Raw genomic sequence first — 21159 nt, forward strand, 5'->3', positions numbered from 1 at the left:
CTGAAGAATTGATGCTTTTGAACTGTGGTGTTGAAGAAGAAGTTTGAGAGTCCCTTAGACTTCAAGGAGATACAACCAGTGAATCCTAAAGGAAATCAGTCCTGAATATTCATTGGAAGGACTGATGCTGAGGCTGAAACTCCAATCCTTTGTCCACCTGATGCAAAGAACTGATTCATTGGAAAAGACTCTGATGCTGGGAAAGATTGAAGGTGGCAGGAGAAGAGGATGACAGGATGAGATGGTTGGATGGCTTCACCAACTCGATGGACATGAGTCTGAGAAAGCTCTGGGAATTGGTGATGGACAGGGAATGGATGCAGGGTGTGCTGCAGTCCATGGGGTTGCAAAAAGTTGGACATGACTAAGCGACTGAACTGAAGTGAACTGAACTGAACTGAATTTAGCTATGTAGTTGTGTTAAACTCTTTTGTGAACCCATGGACTGTAGCTAGCCAGGCTTCTCTCTCCATGGGATTTTCCAAGCAAGAATACCGGAGTGGGTTGCCATTTCCTCCTTCAGGGGATCTTTCAGACACAGGATCCATGCTATGTCTGCAGCATTGCAGGAGGATTGTTTACCACTGAGATATCTGGCATCTTTCATGAGTTCCTAAAAATTGATGTGCCCTGATTTTTCCATCTGTAAATTTGGGAGAATAATGGTATCTAATCTTTATTTTCCCTTCATGCTTGATTGTAGTTCCACTAAGTAACATTCTAGGTTGAACATGTCTCTTTATTTTGGAGACATTTCCCCCATGGTTTTCTGGTATTGTCAATGAGTAATCTTATGGTGTTCTAATTTTCTTGCCTTGACTGTGATATTTTCTATTAGTACCCTCCAGCCTTAAAAAATAAGCAGGGTGACAATATACAGCCTTGACATACTCCTTTTCCTATTTGGAAACAGTCTGTTGTTCCATGTCCAGTTCTAACTGTTGCTTCCTGACCTGCATACAGGTTTCTCAAGAGGCAGGTCAAGTGGTCTGGTATTCCCATCTCTTTCAGAATTTTCCACAGTTTATTGTGGTCCACAGAGTCAAAGGCTTTGGCATAGTAAATAAAGCAGAAATAGATGTTTTTCTGGGACTCTCTTGCTTTTTATGATCCAGCAGATGTTGGCAATTTGATCTCTGGTTCCTCTGCCTTTTCTAAAACCAGCTTGAACATCTGGAAGTTCACGGTTCATGCATTGCTGAAGCCTGGCTTGGAGAATTTTGAGCATTATGAAACTCCAATACTTTGGCCACCTCATGCAAAGAGTTGACTCATTGGAAAAGACTCTGATACTGGGAGGGATTGGGGGCAGAAGGAAAAGGGGATGACAGAGGATGAGATGGCTGGATGGCATCACCGACTCGATGGACATGAGTTTGAGTGAACTCCGAGAGTTGGTGATGGACAGGGAGGCTGGAGTGCTGTGATTCATGGGGTCGCAAATAGTCAGACATGACTGAGCAACTGAACTGAACTGAACTGAACCTTAAAAATTTAGACTCCTCTGTTTATCTTTGGAGTTAAGGTATATTTCCTTATTTTGACTACAAGATGTTTCCCTTTGAGTAATATCATAAATCACAGCCTTAGCAGTGAGTATAACAGTATTACTCATCTAAAACACTGGACACAAGTACTTTCCATATGGCTAGTACTCATGTCTAGTTTATTCACCACTGTAAACCAGCAAGTTGTACTGTGTAGAACATAGCCGGTATTCAGTAAATATTTGTTGAATGAAAGACTGATATTTCTCATAATTCAAAACTGAAAGTGTAAAAGTGTTAGTCACTCAGTAGTATCCAACTTTGTGATCCCATGAACTGTAGCCCATCAGGCTTCTGTCTGTTGAATTCTCCAGGTAACAATATTGGAGTGGATAGCCATTCCATTCTTCAGCGGATCTTCCCCACCCAGTCTCCCGAAATGCAGGTGGATTCTTTACCATCTCCGCCATCAGGGACGCTTCTGATGGCTTTATGGTATCTCTAATTCAAAAGAGATTTAATAATATGAAAAGTAGTTTCATAGTTCAGTTCATTGTAAGATATTTAATAATAATGCACAATAATTCAAGGAGCTTGACTTTAACTAGAATAAATAATTCTAGAGTTACTGTGATTCTGAGAATATCTGTTATGTCATTTGAGTTAAAAATTTAGGTGACATTACTTTGCACAAATTTTCTTTCTTGGTCTTGAAACAAGCTCGAAACGTAGATGTCATTTCTGCTTTTCACAAATGAGGACTCTGCCTCAAAGATTTGTCTGAAATGACCCTAGTGGGAAGGGGTGTAGCTGAAACTAGTGTTATATCTAATGATCAGGTCCAGGATTCTCAGTTGGTAGCATGCATATATGTGAATTAATCTCTAGAGGCCTGTGGCAGTCATTTTATCATATTTTGATAATATCTCAAGAGCCTTTTTTTTTTTTTTTTTCAGTTTTCCACCCTGCCTTGCCTCCTCTTGTTTGGGACCCCATTGTCATTATTATTTTCTTAGATAAATCTTAATCACCTGTATATAAATATAAAACACCAGATTTGTCTATTCCATTTTTAAATGAAAAATCAGACATTTCCTTTTGTTGCTTAACCAAAAATGTGTCTCATAGTATATAATGGGATAAAAGGGAAGAAGAGTATACTTGAAAGACTCTATAAACAGGGGATTTATTAATAATGCATTTGCATTTTAGCTTCAAAATTATTTTGTCTCTCATTTCTTCTTAAAATGTCTAATTGTTATAGAACATTATTAGTCATTTTGCCTGTAAGTTTGCACCCATATTTTATTAGAGAATGAAGCAAAAAATCTAAATGTCTAAAGAAAAACCATGTATTATCATCTTCACAAAATATATTACTAAAATTATTTGAAAATAATATATTTTAAAAGCAATTATACTTGAATATTGTCATTTAGGCAAATGATTGCTATACTGTAGGATTATTGATTAAGAAATTGTTTTTAAAAGTAAAAATGAGTTCTCTTCCTTGAGCTCTCTCAAAATATAACTTCTTAGTCAAAGCTCACTGAATTAGTTTAGAACAGCCAAAATCTCACACCACTTTTTCAATTCTTTTACGAAGTCTGATCAAAATGAGGTTGTTTTCAACATTACAAATAAGACAACTCAAGCTTGAGAAAATTTAACCAACTTGCCAAGATGCCACAGAGCCTCACTGAGAATAAAACACAGGAACTGTGACTTCAGGTTTTAGCTACAACAACAGGATCAGTTTTCATAATTCAGCAATATAAAAATCAATAAAATGTCTCTTCTTTATACTCTCGATGAAAACTAATGAGGAAACAAGCTACTATCTCTGATTAGATACAAAAAAAACAATGGCTTCCAATTTGGTAAATTCCAAAATAGGTGACTTTGAAGATTTAATTTAGAAACTGGCATCAGACATCAAAATTCTTAGAAAGAACCATCTGTGGTTAGCTTTAGGAAGGTCTCTCAAAAAAGGAGAAAGCAAGAATAAAATATGAACATAAGTGGTTTATACATGGTTACATCAATTATCTTCAACTAAATATTAAAAGGATGAAAAGTTCATCACAACTGTAGCTACTTTGAAAAGTGAATACATACATTCTCATCATTAAGACCCTAAGAGCTAATTACAACAGCAACATATACCTTTATTTTTTTTTTACTATGTATTTATTCACTGGCCAGAAAAATTTATATTCTGTTTGGTACTATGATAAAATAATTCATTTACTTTAGCTGTTAACACATTTGTCTCTCTCTCACTTATCCATAATGGCAAAAAATGCACATGACATTCCTAATTAAAATTTCCCTCTTGAAAACTCCTAAGAAAAGCCAATGACATGACTACTGAGTTATTTTGTTTCAGTTCAAATCTTGGACATATTGTATATGAAAACCTGAAGAAATCATAAATGATCTACTACTCTCCTTCATTTTCTAAATGAAGACACTGTGTTCAGAGAAATTAAGGACTCTTGACACATAGAATCATGTCTCCAGACTACCAGAGTCCATCTCTGTCTACACTACCACAAAACTCTCTATTTCTGAGCAGCTTGAAAGAGAGTTCTGGAACCTTGATAATGCAAATATCCTCAAGAAGAAAATATATTATTTAAAACCAAACATCTCTTTAGAAAGACAGTATGCCCTTTAGTAAGCAGCTTGTCTATTAGGTCGCAAAAGAAACTTGCACATGGAGTGATAAAGGAGCATACAGGTTGCTATTTTAGAAAACCACTGGGAAATCTGTTTTTACTTATGAGAACACAGATTCATTTGCATTATTATGAAGATGCAGGACAGCACTGATATATGGCCTACCAAGGTATCTTTCATAATTTTATAATAGATTCAAAGAAATAAACCAATATGACACACTTAAATATAAGAAGTTATTAATTACATAATATGTTTGTGCCCATACAGAACATTTACGTTTCTAAGGGAAAACTAAAACCGTAATATTTAAAAAACAATGTCAAACATATTCTGGCAAGACTCATATTACTTAGCATACTTTATTCTCTGTTTTTGGAGAGAAAATACAGTTCTGAAGGCCATTAGTGGCAAAAAAAAAAAGCACTCTAGCTATATGCTAAAAATAATCATAATCATAATAAATTTTAGCAGTGATGCAAGTAGTTATAAAGGCATGTTTCCATCTCTATAGTGATTACATTTTACTCTTGAGTTCTAAACACTGCCCCTCCTTCCCTTTCTGTCATACACATGCGCATACACACACACACACACACACACACACGCGCGCGCGTGCACACACATGCATCCAGGACATTCACATCAACATAACACTTTCATTTACTTGTACACAGCCAATTAAAATAAAAATCATTCAAAACTGACTCAATAAATTATGCACAATTAATTTCTAACAAATATAACACACTTGCCACCCTGATGGATTTTTTTAGCCATATTTATGATCTTTCTTGACTAAAACTTTGCTAATTTTTTTAGAATAACAAAAAAGAAAAGATAAGGGAAAGAGCAATATTAGTGTATAGAAAAGCATCATACATTCCATGCTGTGTAACAAGTTTCTAAAATAACTTTGTCTTTAAAATGAAGAATCATTCAGAAAGTTCAACAGTGGCATTCATTCACTAAATGCAGTTACAAAATCATTTCTCCCCTCCCTACTTCCAGTAACTGAGTCTTTACTAGTTTCCACTGCGCTTCAAGTCAAAACCAACTGAGCTAATTTCGGTGCTTCACACATAGGCTCATTTCATTCTATCAGAAAATGAGTAGGTCTAATAAAAAAAAAAAAAAATAAACTGATGGTAAAATATCCCAAATGTGCCCGGGGAAAAGCAAATTATTTAACCCAGAATGATTTCTAAAGAGAAGCGAGGAGGGAGTGGGTAGATACCAGAGAATAGTTTGAAGTCCTTGATTTTACTCACCAGTTTCCCAGATGCACGGTCAGTAACAGGAACATCAACCTCACCCCTCTCCTTTGATTCCACAGAAGAAAAGGGGAGAAGAGAAGAGCTTTCCAAGAACCCATGGGGATCGCTTTTTCCTCTTAGTTCTCCAGCCAGGACTTTTCCTCCCACCTCAGCTGTAGACTGGTGAGTACAGAAAGGAGAAGGTGGAAAGGCTGTACACCTCCCAACCAGGTAGGATGCGACTCCCAGCGGAATTGAGCAAAGAGAGCCAATCAGACCGAGAGGATGCTGGTAGAAATTAGCTGAAAAAAAGTTGGGCCAATCAACAGCCCAAGGAGGCGGAGCTTCCCCTACTAGAAATCGAGCCCAGTAGGGAAAAGGGCTCTTTTCTTCCTAAAAGAAAAACAAACCTCTTCTCCCTGGCAGCCTCAGAGAAACAGTTGAGTGGCTCTGACAGATTTCTCTCCCTAGGGAAAGGCGGCTTCCTTCTTTTCCCCTAGCCTTCCCCCCTGACCGACTCTATTTCGGGAGTCTCTTTCCTCTCCCGCGTTTGGATTCTGAATCTGTCTTCCAAGAGGGATCCGTGGGGAGCTTGCCATGCCTAATTGGTTTTCCCCAGGCTCGCGAAGGTTCTGCTAATTTTGGTAATTACTGTTGTTACTTTGCGAGGGGCGGTGTCTCATTACTTTTCAGACCCAGCACCTGGCATAATGCCCCACACAAATATGTTCTCGGGAGGTATTGAGATATATAACTGTATGAGTGAATGAGCCAGCTGGGTGCATTCCTGGTAATCACGTTTCCTACCCACCCTACTTCCGTTGCAGTTACAAGTGAGAGGATTTGCTGTCTCCTCGCTCTGGGCACCAAATGATACTAATGAACAATACCAGGCAAGAATTATCTCATTTTACAAAAACATAACAAAAATCCGATTTTAGAGAGATTATTTCAGTCCTAGGAGCTGTAGATCGAATACATGTGTAATCCTTGTTCTCCCCTTTGCGTTTGTTGAGCTCCAGTGTTTGGTACCTAACTTCAGAGGCTCTGCTTTGAGTTTGCAGCAGAGCCCAACAGTTGCTATGGCAACTAGAAAGCCTCTGGCAGCCTGAACAACTGTACAGGCTGACAGTGGTGGCGGTGGAAGCAGGCTCGCTCTGCCCAGCCATCTTCCTCCTCTATGCCCTCCCAGATCGCTGCTTCCCGCAAAACCCGTGGGGTTGGAGCCTTTGGCTGTGTCCTTAATCATCTCACAACTACCTGGAACTGACCAGATTCAAGGATGAAATGCAATTTACCATGGAGTTACCTTAGAGTATTTGTCTCCCCAGCAAATAGTTCAAGGTAGAAGTAACAATGTTTGTGTATGAGTATCTGTTGCTACCCTAGCTTCTGAAATCACTTAAAATGAACTGGATGGGGTAACAAGGTTACAGATATTTTCTTGCCCAGAATAACAGATAGTGAAATACAAGGGCTTTTCTCCTCTTTGGTTCTCCATCTCTTTAGTCTTCTCTGAATATAGGTATTGACTTGCTTATTTTTCTTCTTCTACCCATTAATTACTAAGCATTATTCTCTTTCATCAAACCACATTAGTCAAGGTACCTCATACTAAATAATTTGAATAACAATAGTTTCATTATAATAAATTTTGAGAAGAATTGAATACAGTTAAAGGTTGATTTCAAAAGGAATCTGGGTAGTAGTTGTTGTTTTTCTGGCCAATTAAGAATGCACTTTGCATAGCTGTTTAACTGTTTTATTGGGTGCACACACTCATTCACTGCTCTGGTTAGCCAGCAAACTTAGGAATGAATTTATTAGAAGTATGTGGTGAATAACAAATACTTGTCTAGGTGCTCTTTGCATTTTTCAAAGATTAGGTAACTTTTCTGCATATAATCAATATGATATCAATTTGACAATATGATATTGCATATATTTATACAACGGTAGTTGAAAGTTCTCCCATCAAAAATTTTACTCTTATTGTTCTAATGCATAACTGAAAGATGCTGAGAGCCATTACAAAAAATTAATGGAGAGGAAAGCTGAAGGATATATCCTTAGGCTACTATACATTGTTTATTGTTGTAAAAGATAAAGGACTGGAATAATTTCCAAACTGGGAAATTTTCTGTATTTTCTGAAATACACATTTTTGCCAATTTGGGGCTGAAATATTTCAAATTTATTTAAATCCTTTCTTTCAAACAATGTCATGTGACTTTTTATTTCTATGTCTCTTTCTTTGATTTTTCTTTTCCTTTTTGTAACATTTGTCTTCTGGGAAAGGGATCCTATTCTGCTGTCATAGTTAATTATAATTCCCTGTAAACTATGTTAGAGGGATCTGTGCCCTCCAGAACCTGATTTTGTATATCAGCCATGTCTTGACCCTGACAGTCTGTCTCATTTGATTTACTGAATCAGTTGTGTGTGTGTGTGTGTGTGTGTGTGTGTGTGTGTGTGTGTGCGCGCGCGCGCGTGCGCATAGTGGGAGTTGGGGATGACACACAGTGTGAGCTCTGAAAAAAGCCAAGAAGTAAAACGGTGCTCATCAAACCAACCATAGTGTGTCATAGAAGAGCCTTATGGAGAAACAGATTAGGTGTTTTACACAAATCTAGATTAGAAGGCCAGAAGTTGCTATAGGGTCTAGACAAAACTCTCTGTCTTCCATTAAGGCCGTGGTTTCCAAACCTGGGCATCTTTACCTCATAAGACATGTATAAGTGTCTGGAGACATCTTCGGTTGTCACAGCTTGGAGGGCGGAATGAGCTATGGGCATTGAGTGAGCAGAGTCCAGAGTTGCTACTACACGTTGTAAAATGCAAAAGAGAGCCATCCCACAGCAAAGAATTACTGCGTTCAAATGGTCAATAGTACCAAAGATGAGAAGCCCTGCATTATGTATAAAAATAGAAAGAGTAGACTGATTCCCTTGCAGCTGATGATTTCCTAATATTATCATTGAAATCATCATACCCCTTCTCCTTCCTTTGACATGCATGTTAAGTCGCTTTAGTCAAGGCCAACTTTTTGCAACTGCATGGACTGCAGCCTGACAGCCTCCTCTGGGCATGGGATTCTCCAGGCAAGAATACTGAAGTGGGTTGCCATGCCCTCCTCCAGGGGATCTTCCCAACCCAGGGATCAAACCTACATCTCTTAGGTCTTCTACATTGGCAGGCAAATTCTTTACCACTGGTGCCACCTGGGAAGACCTGATGGCCACAAATTCTATACAGTTAAAACTGTAATTGTAGCTTCCTAAACTTATCATTCAATATCATAATTTTGTGTTTGTTTTGTCCTGTCATATGCTATTCCTTCAGCTTATGGGGCCCTTCCTTCTTCTTCATCTGCCTAGTCTCTCATTATTCTTCGAGAATGTTTAAGTGTCATTTTCCTCCAGGGAGTCTTTATTGATTGTTCACTACTTGCTAGTCTGTGGTACAGTTCTGTCATCCAATAATAGTTAATGTTAATTGAGTGTTTGCTGTGTCACCAGGCATTATTCTTAATGGTTCTGCATTATAGATGTATATAATACTCTCACAGCTTAAAGTAACCATTTCATATTTGTATCACAGAACATAACACATTTTTTAAATGTGCTAAAGCTATCTGTATTTCTACCCAAATTATTAATTCTGTGTTTTTAGATTTTACATATAAAAGATTTCTAGTACTTCCTAGACCTGTTATTATATATTTTTTAATATTATTGTAGTTTATCTATCTTTAATATCATATGTATATTCTATCAGTACATTTCTCTCCCTAGAATTTAACTCCATGAAGTCAAAGATTTCATTTGTGTTCATCAGTCACTCCTTTTGTCCAAAGCAATGGCTAGTAAGTAGTAGGTACTTGATAAATATCCATAGAATGAAAATAAGTGTTCAGAGAATAAATAAACACATGCATGGCTTTAATCCTTCTATAAATTTCTGGAGCCATTACGGGACCTCTTTCAACAGCATAGGTTCCAAGTGCCCATCTCTAATTAGACAAAATCCAGACCTTGTTGCTTGACTTATTCCTTCTTATCACACCATGGGAATTAATTATTTTTCTCATTTACATATTGCCATGATAAATCTTAACACACTCAGGCACTTTAATTTATGCAATCAGATTATTATTTAAATCAAACAGAAGAGAGGGCCAGCATACAGAAATTTCACAAAACTGAAAGTACACACCCTTTCTTTGTCAATCTGTTCGATCTCCTTAATCCTGTACCTGGCCTCTGAAGTACAGCCAAGAGAGGGAATACTGATCATTGGTGGCAGGTAGCCATGGATTTAAAGCTTCTAAATCCATCCCATTTTTTGGTTTATATATTGTAGTTTCCAATAACCTTTTGCCACTGGTATCACTATTCTTTCTCATATCTTCCATGCTTTCTTTTCTAGCTGATTTCCTCTCAGTATGCAAATATGTCCGTAAAAGTGAAAGTGAAAGTGAAAGTCACTCAGTTGTGTCCGACTCTTTGCCACCCTATGGACTATACAGTCCATGGAATTCTCCAGGCTAGAATACTGGAGTGGGTAGCCAGCCTTTCCCTTCTCCAGGGTATCTTCCCAACCCAGGAAGTTGAACCCAGGTCTCCTACATTGCAGGCAGATTATTTACCAACTGAGCCACAAGGGAAGTCCAAATATGTCCATGTAGAACATTAAACTTTGTACATGTGCTACATTAACCTTATTACCTCCTCTGCTTTTTATGCCTATTCCTTACTCCCACTAATAGCCATTCTTCTCTATTTTGTCACCACCCATTCACTCACCAAGCTTTGTGGTCTGGCCTCTGCGCCATGACACTGATGACTCCAGGTTGCTAAATTCAGTAGGAGTTTCCCACATTCACCTTGTATTTCATTTCCACTGATCCAGTTTATTCTCTTTCTCAAAACACTTGGCATCATGATACCATGCTTTCCTGGTTTGTTTGTTTTTTACATCCTTTAGCTAATTTATTTTAGGCTTCTTTGCATGCTTATTCTACCTGACCCCAATATTTCTGAGTTCCTCAAATATGAGTTCAACTTCTTTTCTTTTTTGCATCACACTTTCACATTGAGTAAACTCACCTATTTCCCAAGCTATTTATATAATTTTAAAACCTGAAGTGTATCCCCTCAAATTTAAAATCCAAGAATTTCTATTGGGCCATAGATACATATATCAAACCAATCCCAGCCAGGTAGTCAAATGAGAAACCTCACATTTTTTCTAGATACGTGTATTGTCTAACCTGTCATTAATACTTCAATATTTGCAAAGCATATTCCCAGTTGCACGTGAGTGTGTGCTAAGTCACTTCAGTCGTGTCCAACTCTTTGCAACCCTATGAATTGAGCCTGCCATGCTCCTCTATCCATGGGGATTCTCCAGGCAAGAATACTGGAGTGGGTTGCCATGCCCTCTTCCAGGGGATCGTCCCTATTCAAGGATCAAACCCACCTTTCTTACATCTCCTGCATTAGCAGGCGGATTCTTTGCCACCAGCACCACCTAGGAAGCCTGTATCTCCCATCAACCAATGTAAATAGATTTCAGTGGCCATGGTTTCATATATAAAATAGCCTGGGTTCAAACTCAAGATCCTCTACTACTAATTGTGTAAGAATAGGAAGTTTACTCATTTTTCAGTGTCTTAATTTGCATTAGATTGATGTGAAAATTAAGTTAGTCAATTTGCATAAGGCTCTTAGAATAATGCTTGGCATATAGTAAGTGCTCAATCTTAACAATTATTACTATTGCTATTACTATTGCTATTGTTATTATCATAATCCAACTAGTTCTCCTGCCAATTAATCCAAGCAGCCATCATCAGTTACATGGACTAAGTGCCTACCATTTTCAACCTTGCCTACTCCTAAATTATTCATTATATAACTACCTGAATGGTAATTTTAAAGTAGAAATCTGATAATGTTTTGCTTATACATTCAGTGATTTTCCTGTTGTACTTAGGACAAAAGGCAAAGTTTTATCCTGGACTTTGAGACCCTCCAGCTTCTGGTCCCTACGTCTCTCCCCTGCACCATCTTTTCAGTTCTTCCCTTCTCTCAACGTGTTCCTACCAGAATGAACTTACTTTTTTGTTTTTCCCATTGCCAAAACTCATGGTTAATTTTGGGCTTTACAGATGTTTTCCCTTTATCTTGGTCACTCCACCTCACACTTCACCCTATATCTGGCTATTCCATTACCCTCTTTTCAGTCTCAGCTTGACTGGCACATTCTCAAAGAAGCCCCAATTCCAAATTTAAATTATGTCCTCTGTTATGCCATCTAGTAGCATTCAGTACTTTTCCTTTCTGACACTTGAAGTATAACTCACTGATTTATTTAATTCAAGAAATAGTCATTGAGCACCAAAGTTTTAAGCATTGTTGGATATATTGAAGGTTTTAAGCATCCTTTGATATAGTGAACATATCATAATGAATACAACAGAGAGTCATGCTGTCATGGAGCTTACATTTTATTGACCTTTAATAAATGAATGATATATTTTTCATTCTTAAATATATTTTTCACAATCAATTATTTTTGACTCTTTAAAAAATTATCTTTAATCGGAGAATAATTGCTTTACAATGTTGTGTTTGTTTCTGCTGTACAACAACTTGAACCAGCTATAACTATACAATCGTCCCCTCCCTCTTGAGCCCCTCTCCCACCCTCTCCGCCATCTCACCCCTCTAGGTTGCCACAGAACACTGAGCTGAGCTCCCTGTGTTTTATAGCAACTTCCCACTAGCCGTCTGTTTCACACATGGTACTCTCTAAATTCGTCCCATCCCCTCCTTCTACCCCACTCTGCCAGGGCTCACCTATTTGCAGGACAGGAACAGAGGTACACAGATGTAGAGGACGGGCTGGTGGCCACAGCAGGGTAATGAAAGGGCGAGACACATTGAGAGAGTAGCACTGAAATACATAAATTCCCTTTTGTTTAATTTTTACCTCTTATCTACACTGTAGCTCCTTGATGACAAGAGATTTTGGCTTTTTTTTTTCTTTTGTACATTGCCCCCAATGTCTGTGATTCTGCCCCTATCATATCCATTTGTTGAGTGAAGAAATGAAGTACATTTCTACATTCACCGTCTCTAAAACTTTGAGCAGCATACTTCATTTCTGTAAGCTTACATTTATTCTCTATAAAAAATATACAGGATATCAATATGAAGTTTGCAGAGTTGATGTAGTAGTATTAGATAATACAAAAATGCCAAGTACATAATAGACCTCAATATATGGCTAAGATTTGGAATCAGATGGGTAAACTCTTGTTAACATCATAAAGTATATGATTAAATTACACTGGTAAAAGTAAGGTGTGTAGAGTCAGCTTCAGTCAGTTCAGTAGCTCAATCATGTCCAACTCTTTGCGACCTCGTGAACTGCAGCATGCCAGGCCTCCCTGTCCATCACCAACTCCCAGAGTCCACCCAAACCCATGTCCATCAAGTCGGTGATGCCATCCAACCATCTCATCCTCTGTCATCCCCTTCTCGTCCTGCCCTCAATCTTTCCCAGCTTCAGGGTCTTTTCAAATGAGTCAGTTCTTCGCATCAGGAGTCAGCTTACATAAATTTAAATCCTGTCTACACTAATTATTTTTGTGACCTTTGGCAAAACACAACATCTCTCTGAACCTCAGATTTCTCAATTACAAAGTGAAAATGAAAACCCCTAAAAAATTGGTATGAAGATCAAATACAATAATCTTATTATACTTTTAATAAACAAATAATGTAGAAATATTAGTTATGTTACTAATAATATCAGACAACAGTAGTATCACTGTTATTCTTCAATGATCAGTACAAAATGACAGTAATTAAAGAAGATATGACAAAGAAATGTGAAATGACAAATGTCAAGAGCTCACCATTTTTTAATCCTCATGGTTTTCAATTATTCCAATTATTATTGGAATTCTTTATTTGGACATCTTAATTTATTAAAAGCCTGAAACATTTCTGTGAGACAGTTACTATTGTAATTCCTTTATTTTACAGATAAGGAAATTGATCTAGTAGATTTAGTAACTATTCATGTCAGACAGCAAGTAAGTGACAGAATTCGGATTTGAATCCAGGGAGTCAGCATTCTGAGCCCACATTTGAACTACTATGTGATATTGTCTTCAGCATGACAGATGAATCATGATTTCTTCTTTAAAGAAGATAATTTATATATCTGCCATGACACCCTTTCCCACCTCAGGTCAACCAACATTGTTATTTTAGTGACTACGTACGAGGGCATCACTGTCATGAAAACCTTCTATATTTTACTTTAAAAGCCCACCCCATAAAAATGTCGAAGGTGGAAAAGAGCTTTTGAAGAATGACGCTTAAGCAGCCATGATTCAAAGGAATACAGTCCTGTTCAGCATATGAGACACTTACAGGAAGAGATCCAGGACTTGGAGATATATCAAAGCCTGACATTTAATGAAAACCTTAAAGGTCTTGATGAGGCTTTATTATATCAATTAATCATTCACCTTGTATATAGCCCAATATATTTTATTTTAAAAATGTCTTGCTAGCAGGACTGGCATTGAAATAGCAGCCCCGAGGGCATCTCTGAATGTGTCCTTATCTAGTACTTAACTCACTACTCATCTAGTTAATAGCCCACAATATGTCTATTTATGTGGTTTTGACTAGCAGCTAAAGAATCATATAGTTTCATATGGCCATTATAGTCCACAGAGAGAGAACCTCCTTCTGCTTGCATATTTACTCCCTTATTTGTCTCACAGTAACTCTTGGTCCAACAAAGCATGCAGTGATTACATGTTAGTATCAGAAAACCATTTATAGTCCTCAAATCTCCTTTTAGACCCATGAACAGATGCCATGCATACCAAAAGAATTGTTCTTAATCACTCTGGGGAGCCTTTGTGAGAATAAATTCTAAGCCGACTAGATCAGAGTAGAAGAAATATAATGCTGAATTGTCAACATGTGTTGCAACAGGTACATTCACTAAGTGAAGATTCTGGATTCAATATGTTTAATCAAAAGTGTTTCTAACAGTTGGCTTCAATGGTTGACTGATCCTTTACCCAAAAGTAACAAGTTATGAAGTTAAAATATCCATGGTACTGGAAAGTAGGTATCCAGAATTTTTAGAAGGGCTTTCTCTGGTGGCTCAGATGGTAAAGAATCTGTGTGCAATTCAGGACACCCAGGTTCTATCCCTGGGTTGGGAAGATCACCTGGAGAAGAGGATGGCAACCCACTCCTGTATTCTTACCTGAAGAATTCTATGGGCAAAGGAGCCTGGCAGGCAACAGACAGTCCATGGGGTCACAAAGACTCAGACACAACCGAGCGACTAACACTTTCACTTTCACAAAGTTTTTAGAAGAAATGGACTTTAGCTTATGGATTTGTCCAGCTTACCAGCTCCAATATAATGGCCCCTAAATTTGTCCAAGCACACTCCCTTAATTTTAATGTATTCACTGGGGAAGCTCCAGCCACCTTGAACCTGTTGGGTGTCTGTTACATGTGGGCCAGAGATAATAGTGGGAAATGCTGCCATCAAACTGGATTCCCCAAATCAGTGGGGATAATGGGAACTCAGGGATTCTCTGTATTCAATGGGCTTGATAGAATTCTAGAATGTCAGGGGCCTAGTGACAACACTTGTAATCAGGGTTAAGGTGGGCATCAGTACAGAAATATATACCAGAGGCAACATGATAATCAACCTGGTTTGATCCACAGAGACCTTTCCTGTTGCTGCTGTTTAGTCGCTAAGTTTTGTCTGACTTTTTGTGACCCAGTGAACTGTAGCCTACCAGGCTCCTCTGTCCATGGAATTTTCCAGGCAAGAATACTGGACAATTCCATTCACCATTGCAACGAAAAGAATAAAATACTTAGGAATATATCTACCTAAAGAAACTAAAGACCTATATATAGAAAACTATAAAACACTGGTGAAAGACATCAAAGAGAACTCTAACAGATGGAGATGGATTGGAAGAATCAATATAGTGAAAATGAGTATACTACCCAAAGCAATCTATAGATTCAATGCAATCCCTATCAAGCTACCAACGGTATTTTTCACAGAGCTAAACAAATAATTTCACAATTTATATGGAAATACAAAAAAACTCGAATAGCCAAAGCTATCTTGAGAAAGAAGAATGGAACTGGAGGAATCAACCTGCCTGACTTCAGGCTCTACTACAAAGCCACAGTCATTAAGACAGTATGGTACTGGCACAAAGATAGAAATATAGATCAATGGAACAAAATAGAAAGCCCAGAGATAAATCCACATATATATGGACACCTTATCTTTGACAAAGGAGGCAAGAATATACAATGGATTAAAGACAATCTCTTTAACAAGTAGTGCTGGGAGAACTGGTCAACCACTTGTAAAAGAATGAAACTAGAGCACTTTATAATACCATACACAAAAATAAACTCAAAATGGGTTAAAGATCTAAACATAAGACCAGAAACTATAAAACTCCTAGAGGAGAACATAGACAAAACACTCTCCGACATACATCACAACAGGATCCTCTATGACCCACCTCCCAGAATATTGGAAATAAAAGCAAAAATAAACAAATGGGACCTAATTAAACTTAAAAGTTTCTGCACAACAAAGGAAACTATAAGCAAGGTGAAAAGACAGCCTTCAGAATGGGAGAAAATAATAGCAAATGAAGCAACTGACAAACAACTAATCTCAAAAATATACAAGCAACTCCTGCAGCTCAATTCCAGAAAAATAAACGACCCGTTCAAATAATGCGCCAAAGAACTAAATAGACATTTCTCCAAAAAGACATACAGATGGCTAACAAACACATGAAAAGATGCTCAACATCACTCATTATCAGAGAAATGCAAATCAAAACTACAATGAGGTACCATTTCACGCCAGTCAGAATGGCTGGGATCCAAAAGTCAACAAGCAATAAATGCTGGAGAGGGTGTGGAGAAAAGGGAACCCTCTTACACTGTTGGTGGGAATGCAAACTAGTACAGCCACTATGGAGAACAGTGTGGAGATTCCTTAAAAAACTGGAAATAGAACTGCATTATGATCCAGCAATCCCACTGCTGGGCATACACACTGAAGAAACCAGAACTGAAAGAGACATGTGTACCCCAATGTTCATTGCAGCACTGTTTATAATAGCCAGGACATGGAAGCAACCTAGATGTCCATCAGCAGATGAATGGATAAGAAAGTAGTGGTACATATACACAATGGAGTATTACTCAGCCATTAAAAAGAATACATTTGAATCAGTTCTAATGAGGTAGATGAAACTGGAGCCTATTATACAAAGTGAAGTAAACCAGAAAGAAAAACACCAATACAGTATACTAACGCATATATATGGAATTTAGAAAGATGGTAACAATAACCCTGTATATGAGACAGCAAAAGAGACATTGATGTATAGAACAGTCTTTTGGACTCTGTGGGATAGGGAGAGAGTGGGATGATTTGGGAGAAGGGCATTGAAATATGTATAATATCATATATGAAAGGAGTCACCAGTCCAGGTTCGATGCACAATACTGGATGCTTGGGGCTGGTGCACTGGGACGACCCAGAGGGATGGTATGGGGAGGGAGGAGGGAGGGGTGTTCGGGATGGGGAACACATGTATACCTGTGGCGGATTCATTTTGATATATGGCAAAACCAATACAATATTGTAAAGTTAAAAAATAAAATTAAATTAAAAAAAAAAGAATACTGGGGTGGGTGGCCTTTTCCTTCTCCAGGGTATCTTCCTGACCTAGGGATCGAACCCATGTCTTCTGCTTGGCAGGCGGGTTCTTTACCACTTAGCCACCTGGAAAGCTCCGCAGAGATCTGTACTGTTAGCTAAATGGTATCCATGTCCTTGGAACTGAAGTAGATGATCAGCCTATAGAATCTTATTGATTTGTATAATCAAAAAGTCACTAGGTCCAGTGAAGATGTGATTTGAATTATCACAAAAGAGTTCAAGTCCCTCAAACCAGTTTCTAGTTTTGAATCTAGGGCCTCTTAATGAAGGGGAGGTGAGATTTGCTTAAAGAAGTTTATAGATACACATACAAAAATTAATTCTATAAATTTATGTCCTGGCCTTCCTCAAAGAAGTCCTGCCACCATTTATAAGAGTGACTATAGAAGCTGAATAAACAGATTCCTTGAGACTAAAGGCCCTGGTTCTAACTTACAGCAATTACTGGAGACCCCAAATGCCACCATGGTCTAAGGTAGCCACAGTATGCATCAATAGATATAAGGCCATTTATCATCTGGGATACTCCCAAAACAGGCCTACGTGCACCTTAACATATCATGTGGTTTTTTTCCCAGTTATATAAGACATAGTTGGGAGGCACATACTTAGCAACTGGTAGAATATTGGAGAAGGCAATGGCACCCAACTCCAGTACTCTTGCCTGGAAAATCCCATGGATGGAGGAGCCTGGTGGGCTCCAGTCCATTGGGTCACTAAGAGTAGGACATGACTGAGCGACTTCACTTTCACTTTTCACTTTCATGCATTGGAGAAGGAAATGGAAACCCACTCCAGTATTCTTGCCTGGAGAATCCCAGGGATGGGGGAGCCTGTTGGGCTGCCATCTATGTGGTCGCACAGAGTTGGACATGACTGAAGCGACTTAGCAGCAGCAGCAGAATAGTGGATTACTTCTGTGACCTGTGGGGGAAAAGCTCAATTAAAAGTCACAGAACAATGCAATACCACATCTCTGCCACATCAAAGACATGAAAGAAGACAGAGTGGTGCTTCTTACTAAATAGAAATTTAGCTTATCTGTTTGGCTTATTCATAAAGCAAATGGATATAAGAGAAAAGAGTGGATTAGCAAAAATCTAATTGGGTAATGATTCCAATTTCAGCTCTTTTCCTAGATGTGATTTTATTGCTGGAGTGAATCTCCTCATAACTGGTGTGTAGAAAATAGATCAGTAGTGAAACTCAGTAGAAGTTTACTTTCAGACCAGAGAGTCAGAATACACTGTTGCTGACTCATCTCAGGGCCATATCAAACATCCAGCCCAGTGACATAACCTAGTCAAAAGAGAGCTTCTGTGTGTGCTAGTTGCCCAGTCATGCCTGACTATTTGTGACCCCATGGACTGTAGCCTGCCAGGCTCCTCTGTCCATGGAATTCTCCAGACAAGAATACTGGAGTGGGTAGTCGTTCCCTTCATCAGGGCATCTTCCTGACCCAAGTATCAAACTCAAGACTCCTGAATTGCTGGCAGTTTCCTTACCATCTGAGCCACCAGGGAAGCCCTTATTGTATAAGACATCATACTTTTTCATTAAATTGAACACACTATTCTGACTGGATCTGGTGACAAGAAGGAACTACTCTAGACACCTTGATAAGACACATGCATACTAAAATGTGGGAAAAGAACTCCACAAAAATGAGGGGCCTTATTTACACCTTGATGAAATTCCTAGGGGTTCAATGACCTTGGCATGGAGATATTCCTGTGAAGGTGAAGGAAAACTTCATGCATAAGGTCCTTTCTATTATGAAAGAAGGAACATACTGTCTCTTTGGATTTTAGAAGCAACATATCCCTTGTTTAGGTTTATTTCTCCAGCCCATTTACCAAGTAACTTTAGAGTATCCATTTTTATTAGGGATTTTATTATTTTTATTAGGACTTAAAAACATAGAAAACTCTGCAATAGATTTATACTACTGCACAAGAGCCTCTACCACTTGAGCCAAAAGTGAATGCTAATCCAATTATGTCTGAAAGGATTTTAGCAGATAGGGATACTGTATGGCACTTATGAACAGACTTCTGTTGGTGAAACACAAAGTAGACTTTTAAAATTTTAGAGCAAAGCTGTACCATCCTCTTCAGATTAATATTCTCCTTTGAAGAGAGAGATTCTGGCTTGCTACAGGTCTCTAATAGAGACTGAACACTTACCATAAGCCACCAAGTTACCCTACAAGCTGAGTTACCCTTCATGAACTGGTATTGTCAGCATGGACAGAAGTCCACAGTCAAATGGTAGCAACAAATAAGAGATCAGGCTTGAATGAGGCCTGAAGGCATAGATTAAGACATACAAGCAAATGGCTAAGATGTCTATGCCCCTTATTCCCTAGCTCCTTTGTGTCACTCTCAGTCTTCATGTTCAGCATCACTTTGTTGTTTTTATTCAGTCACTAAGTTATGACCAACTCTGCAACCCCATGGACTACAATACACCAAACTTCCCTGTCCTTCACTATCTCCTAGAGCTTGTTCAAACTAATGTCCATTGAGTCGGTGATGCCATCTGGCTATCTCATCCTCTGTCGTGCCCTTCACCTCCTGCCCTCAATCTTTCCCAGCATCAAGATCTTTTTCAATGAGTCAGTTCTTCGCATCAGGTGGCCAAGTACTGGAGCTTCAGCTTCAGCTTTAGTCCTTCAAATGAATATTCAGGGTTGACCTTCCTCAGGATGACTGGTTTGATCACCATGCTATTCAAGGGACATTTAAGAGTTGTTCTGCAGCACCAAAATTCAGAATTATCATTTTGTGTGTGTGTGCTCAGTCTTCTTTACAGTCAAACTTTCATCTGTACATGACTACTGGGAAAACCATAGCTTAGACTATATGGACCTTTGTCAGCAAAGTGATGTCTCTGCTTTTTAATATACTGTCTAGGTTTGTCAATAGCTTTCTCCCAAGGTGCACTTGTCTTTAAAATTTCCTGGCTGCAGTAAACATCCACAGTGATTTTGGAGCCCAAGAAAATAAATCTGTCACTGTTTCCACTTTTTCCCCTTCTATTTGCCATGAAATGACAGGACTGGATGCCATGATCTTAGTGTTTTGAATATTGAGGTTTAGGCCAGCTTTTTCTTCTTTCACCTTTATCAAGAGGCTCTTTAGTTCCTCTTCATTTTCTGCCTATCTCAGGTTGTTGCCTATCTCAGGCAATCTTGATTCCAGCTTAATTAACATCCCTTGTGATTAGAGAAATGAAAATCAAAACTACAATGAGGTATCACTTCACAAGGTTCAGAATGGCCATTATCAAGAAATCTACAAACAATAAATGCTGGCGAGGATGTGGAGAAAAGGTAACCCTCTTGCACTGCTGAGAATGTAAATTAACATAGCCATTATGGAGAAAAGTATGGTAATTTCTTTAAAACTAGGAATATAACTACCATATGACCCAGAAATCTTACTACTGGGCATATACGCAGAGAAAACCACAGTTCTAAAAGACACATCTACCCCAGTGTTTATTGCAGGGCTCTTTATAATACCAGGACATGGAAGAAACTAGATGTCCACTGACAAATGAATGGATAAAGAAGTTGTCGTATATATGTACAATGGGATATTACTCAGCAATAAAATAAGTGAATTCAAGTCAGTTCTAGTGAGATGGATGAACCTAGACCCTATTATACAGAGTGAAGTAAATCAGAAAAAGAAAAACCAATATTGTATGTCAACTCATATATATGGAATCTAGAAAAATGGTACTGATGAACCTATTTGTAGGGCAGCAATAGAGATGCAGATATAGAGAACAGGCTTGTGGACACTGTAGCAGAAGGAAATTATGGGACGAATTGAGAGAGTAGTACTAAAACATATACATTACCCTATGTAAAATAGCCAGTTGGAATTGGCTGTATG

The 21159-nt window shown here is 38.3% G+C and overlaps 1 protein-coding gene across 1 annotated transcript in view; it reads right to left on the reverse strand.

Moving 5' to 3' along the window:
• The window catches only part of GABRG1 (gamma-aminobutyric acid type A receptor subunit gamma1), an 87751-nt gene extending 81686 nt beyond the window's left edge, over positions 1-6065 (reverse strand). The window contains exon 1 of the mRNA XM_055588468.1: positions 5441-6065. Coding sequence (XP_055444443.1) covers positions 5441-5544 — 104 coding nt within the window. The 5' untranslated portion in view covers positions 5545-6065. The remainder of the gene's footprint in view (positions 1-5440) is intronic.
• Between the last annotated feature and the right edge of the window lie 15094 nt (positions 6066-21159).

This window comes from Bubalus kerabau, chromosome 7 (genome assembly GCF_029407905.1).
Source record: "Bubalus kerabau isolate K-KA32 ecotype Philippines breed swamp buffalo chromosome 7, PCC_UOA_SB_1v2, whole genome shotgun sequence".
NCBI classification, from domain to species: Eukaryota; Metazoa; Chordata; class Mammalia; order Artiodactyla; family Bovidae; genus Bubalus; species Bubalus kerabau.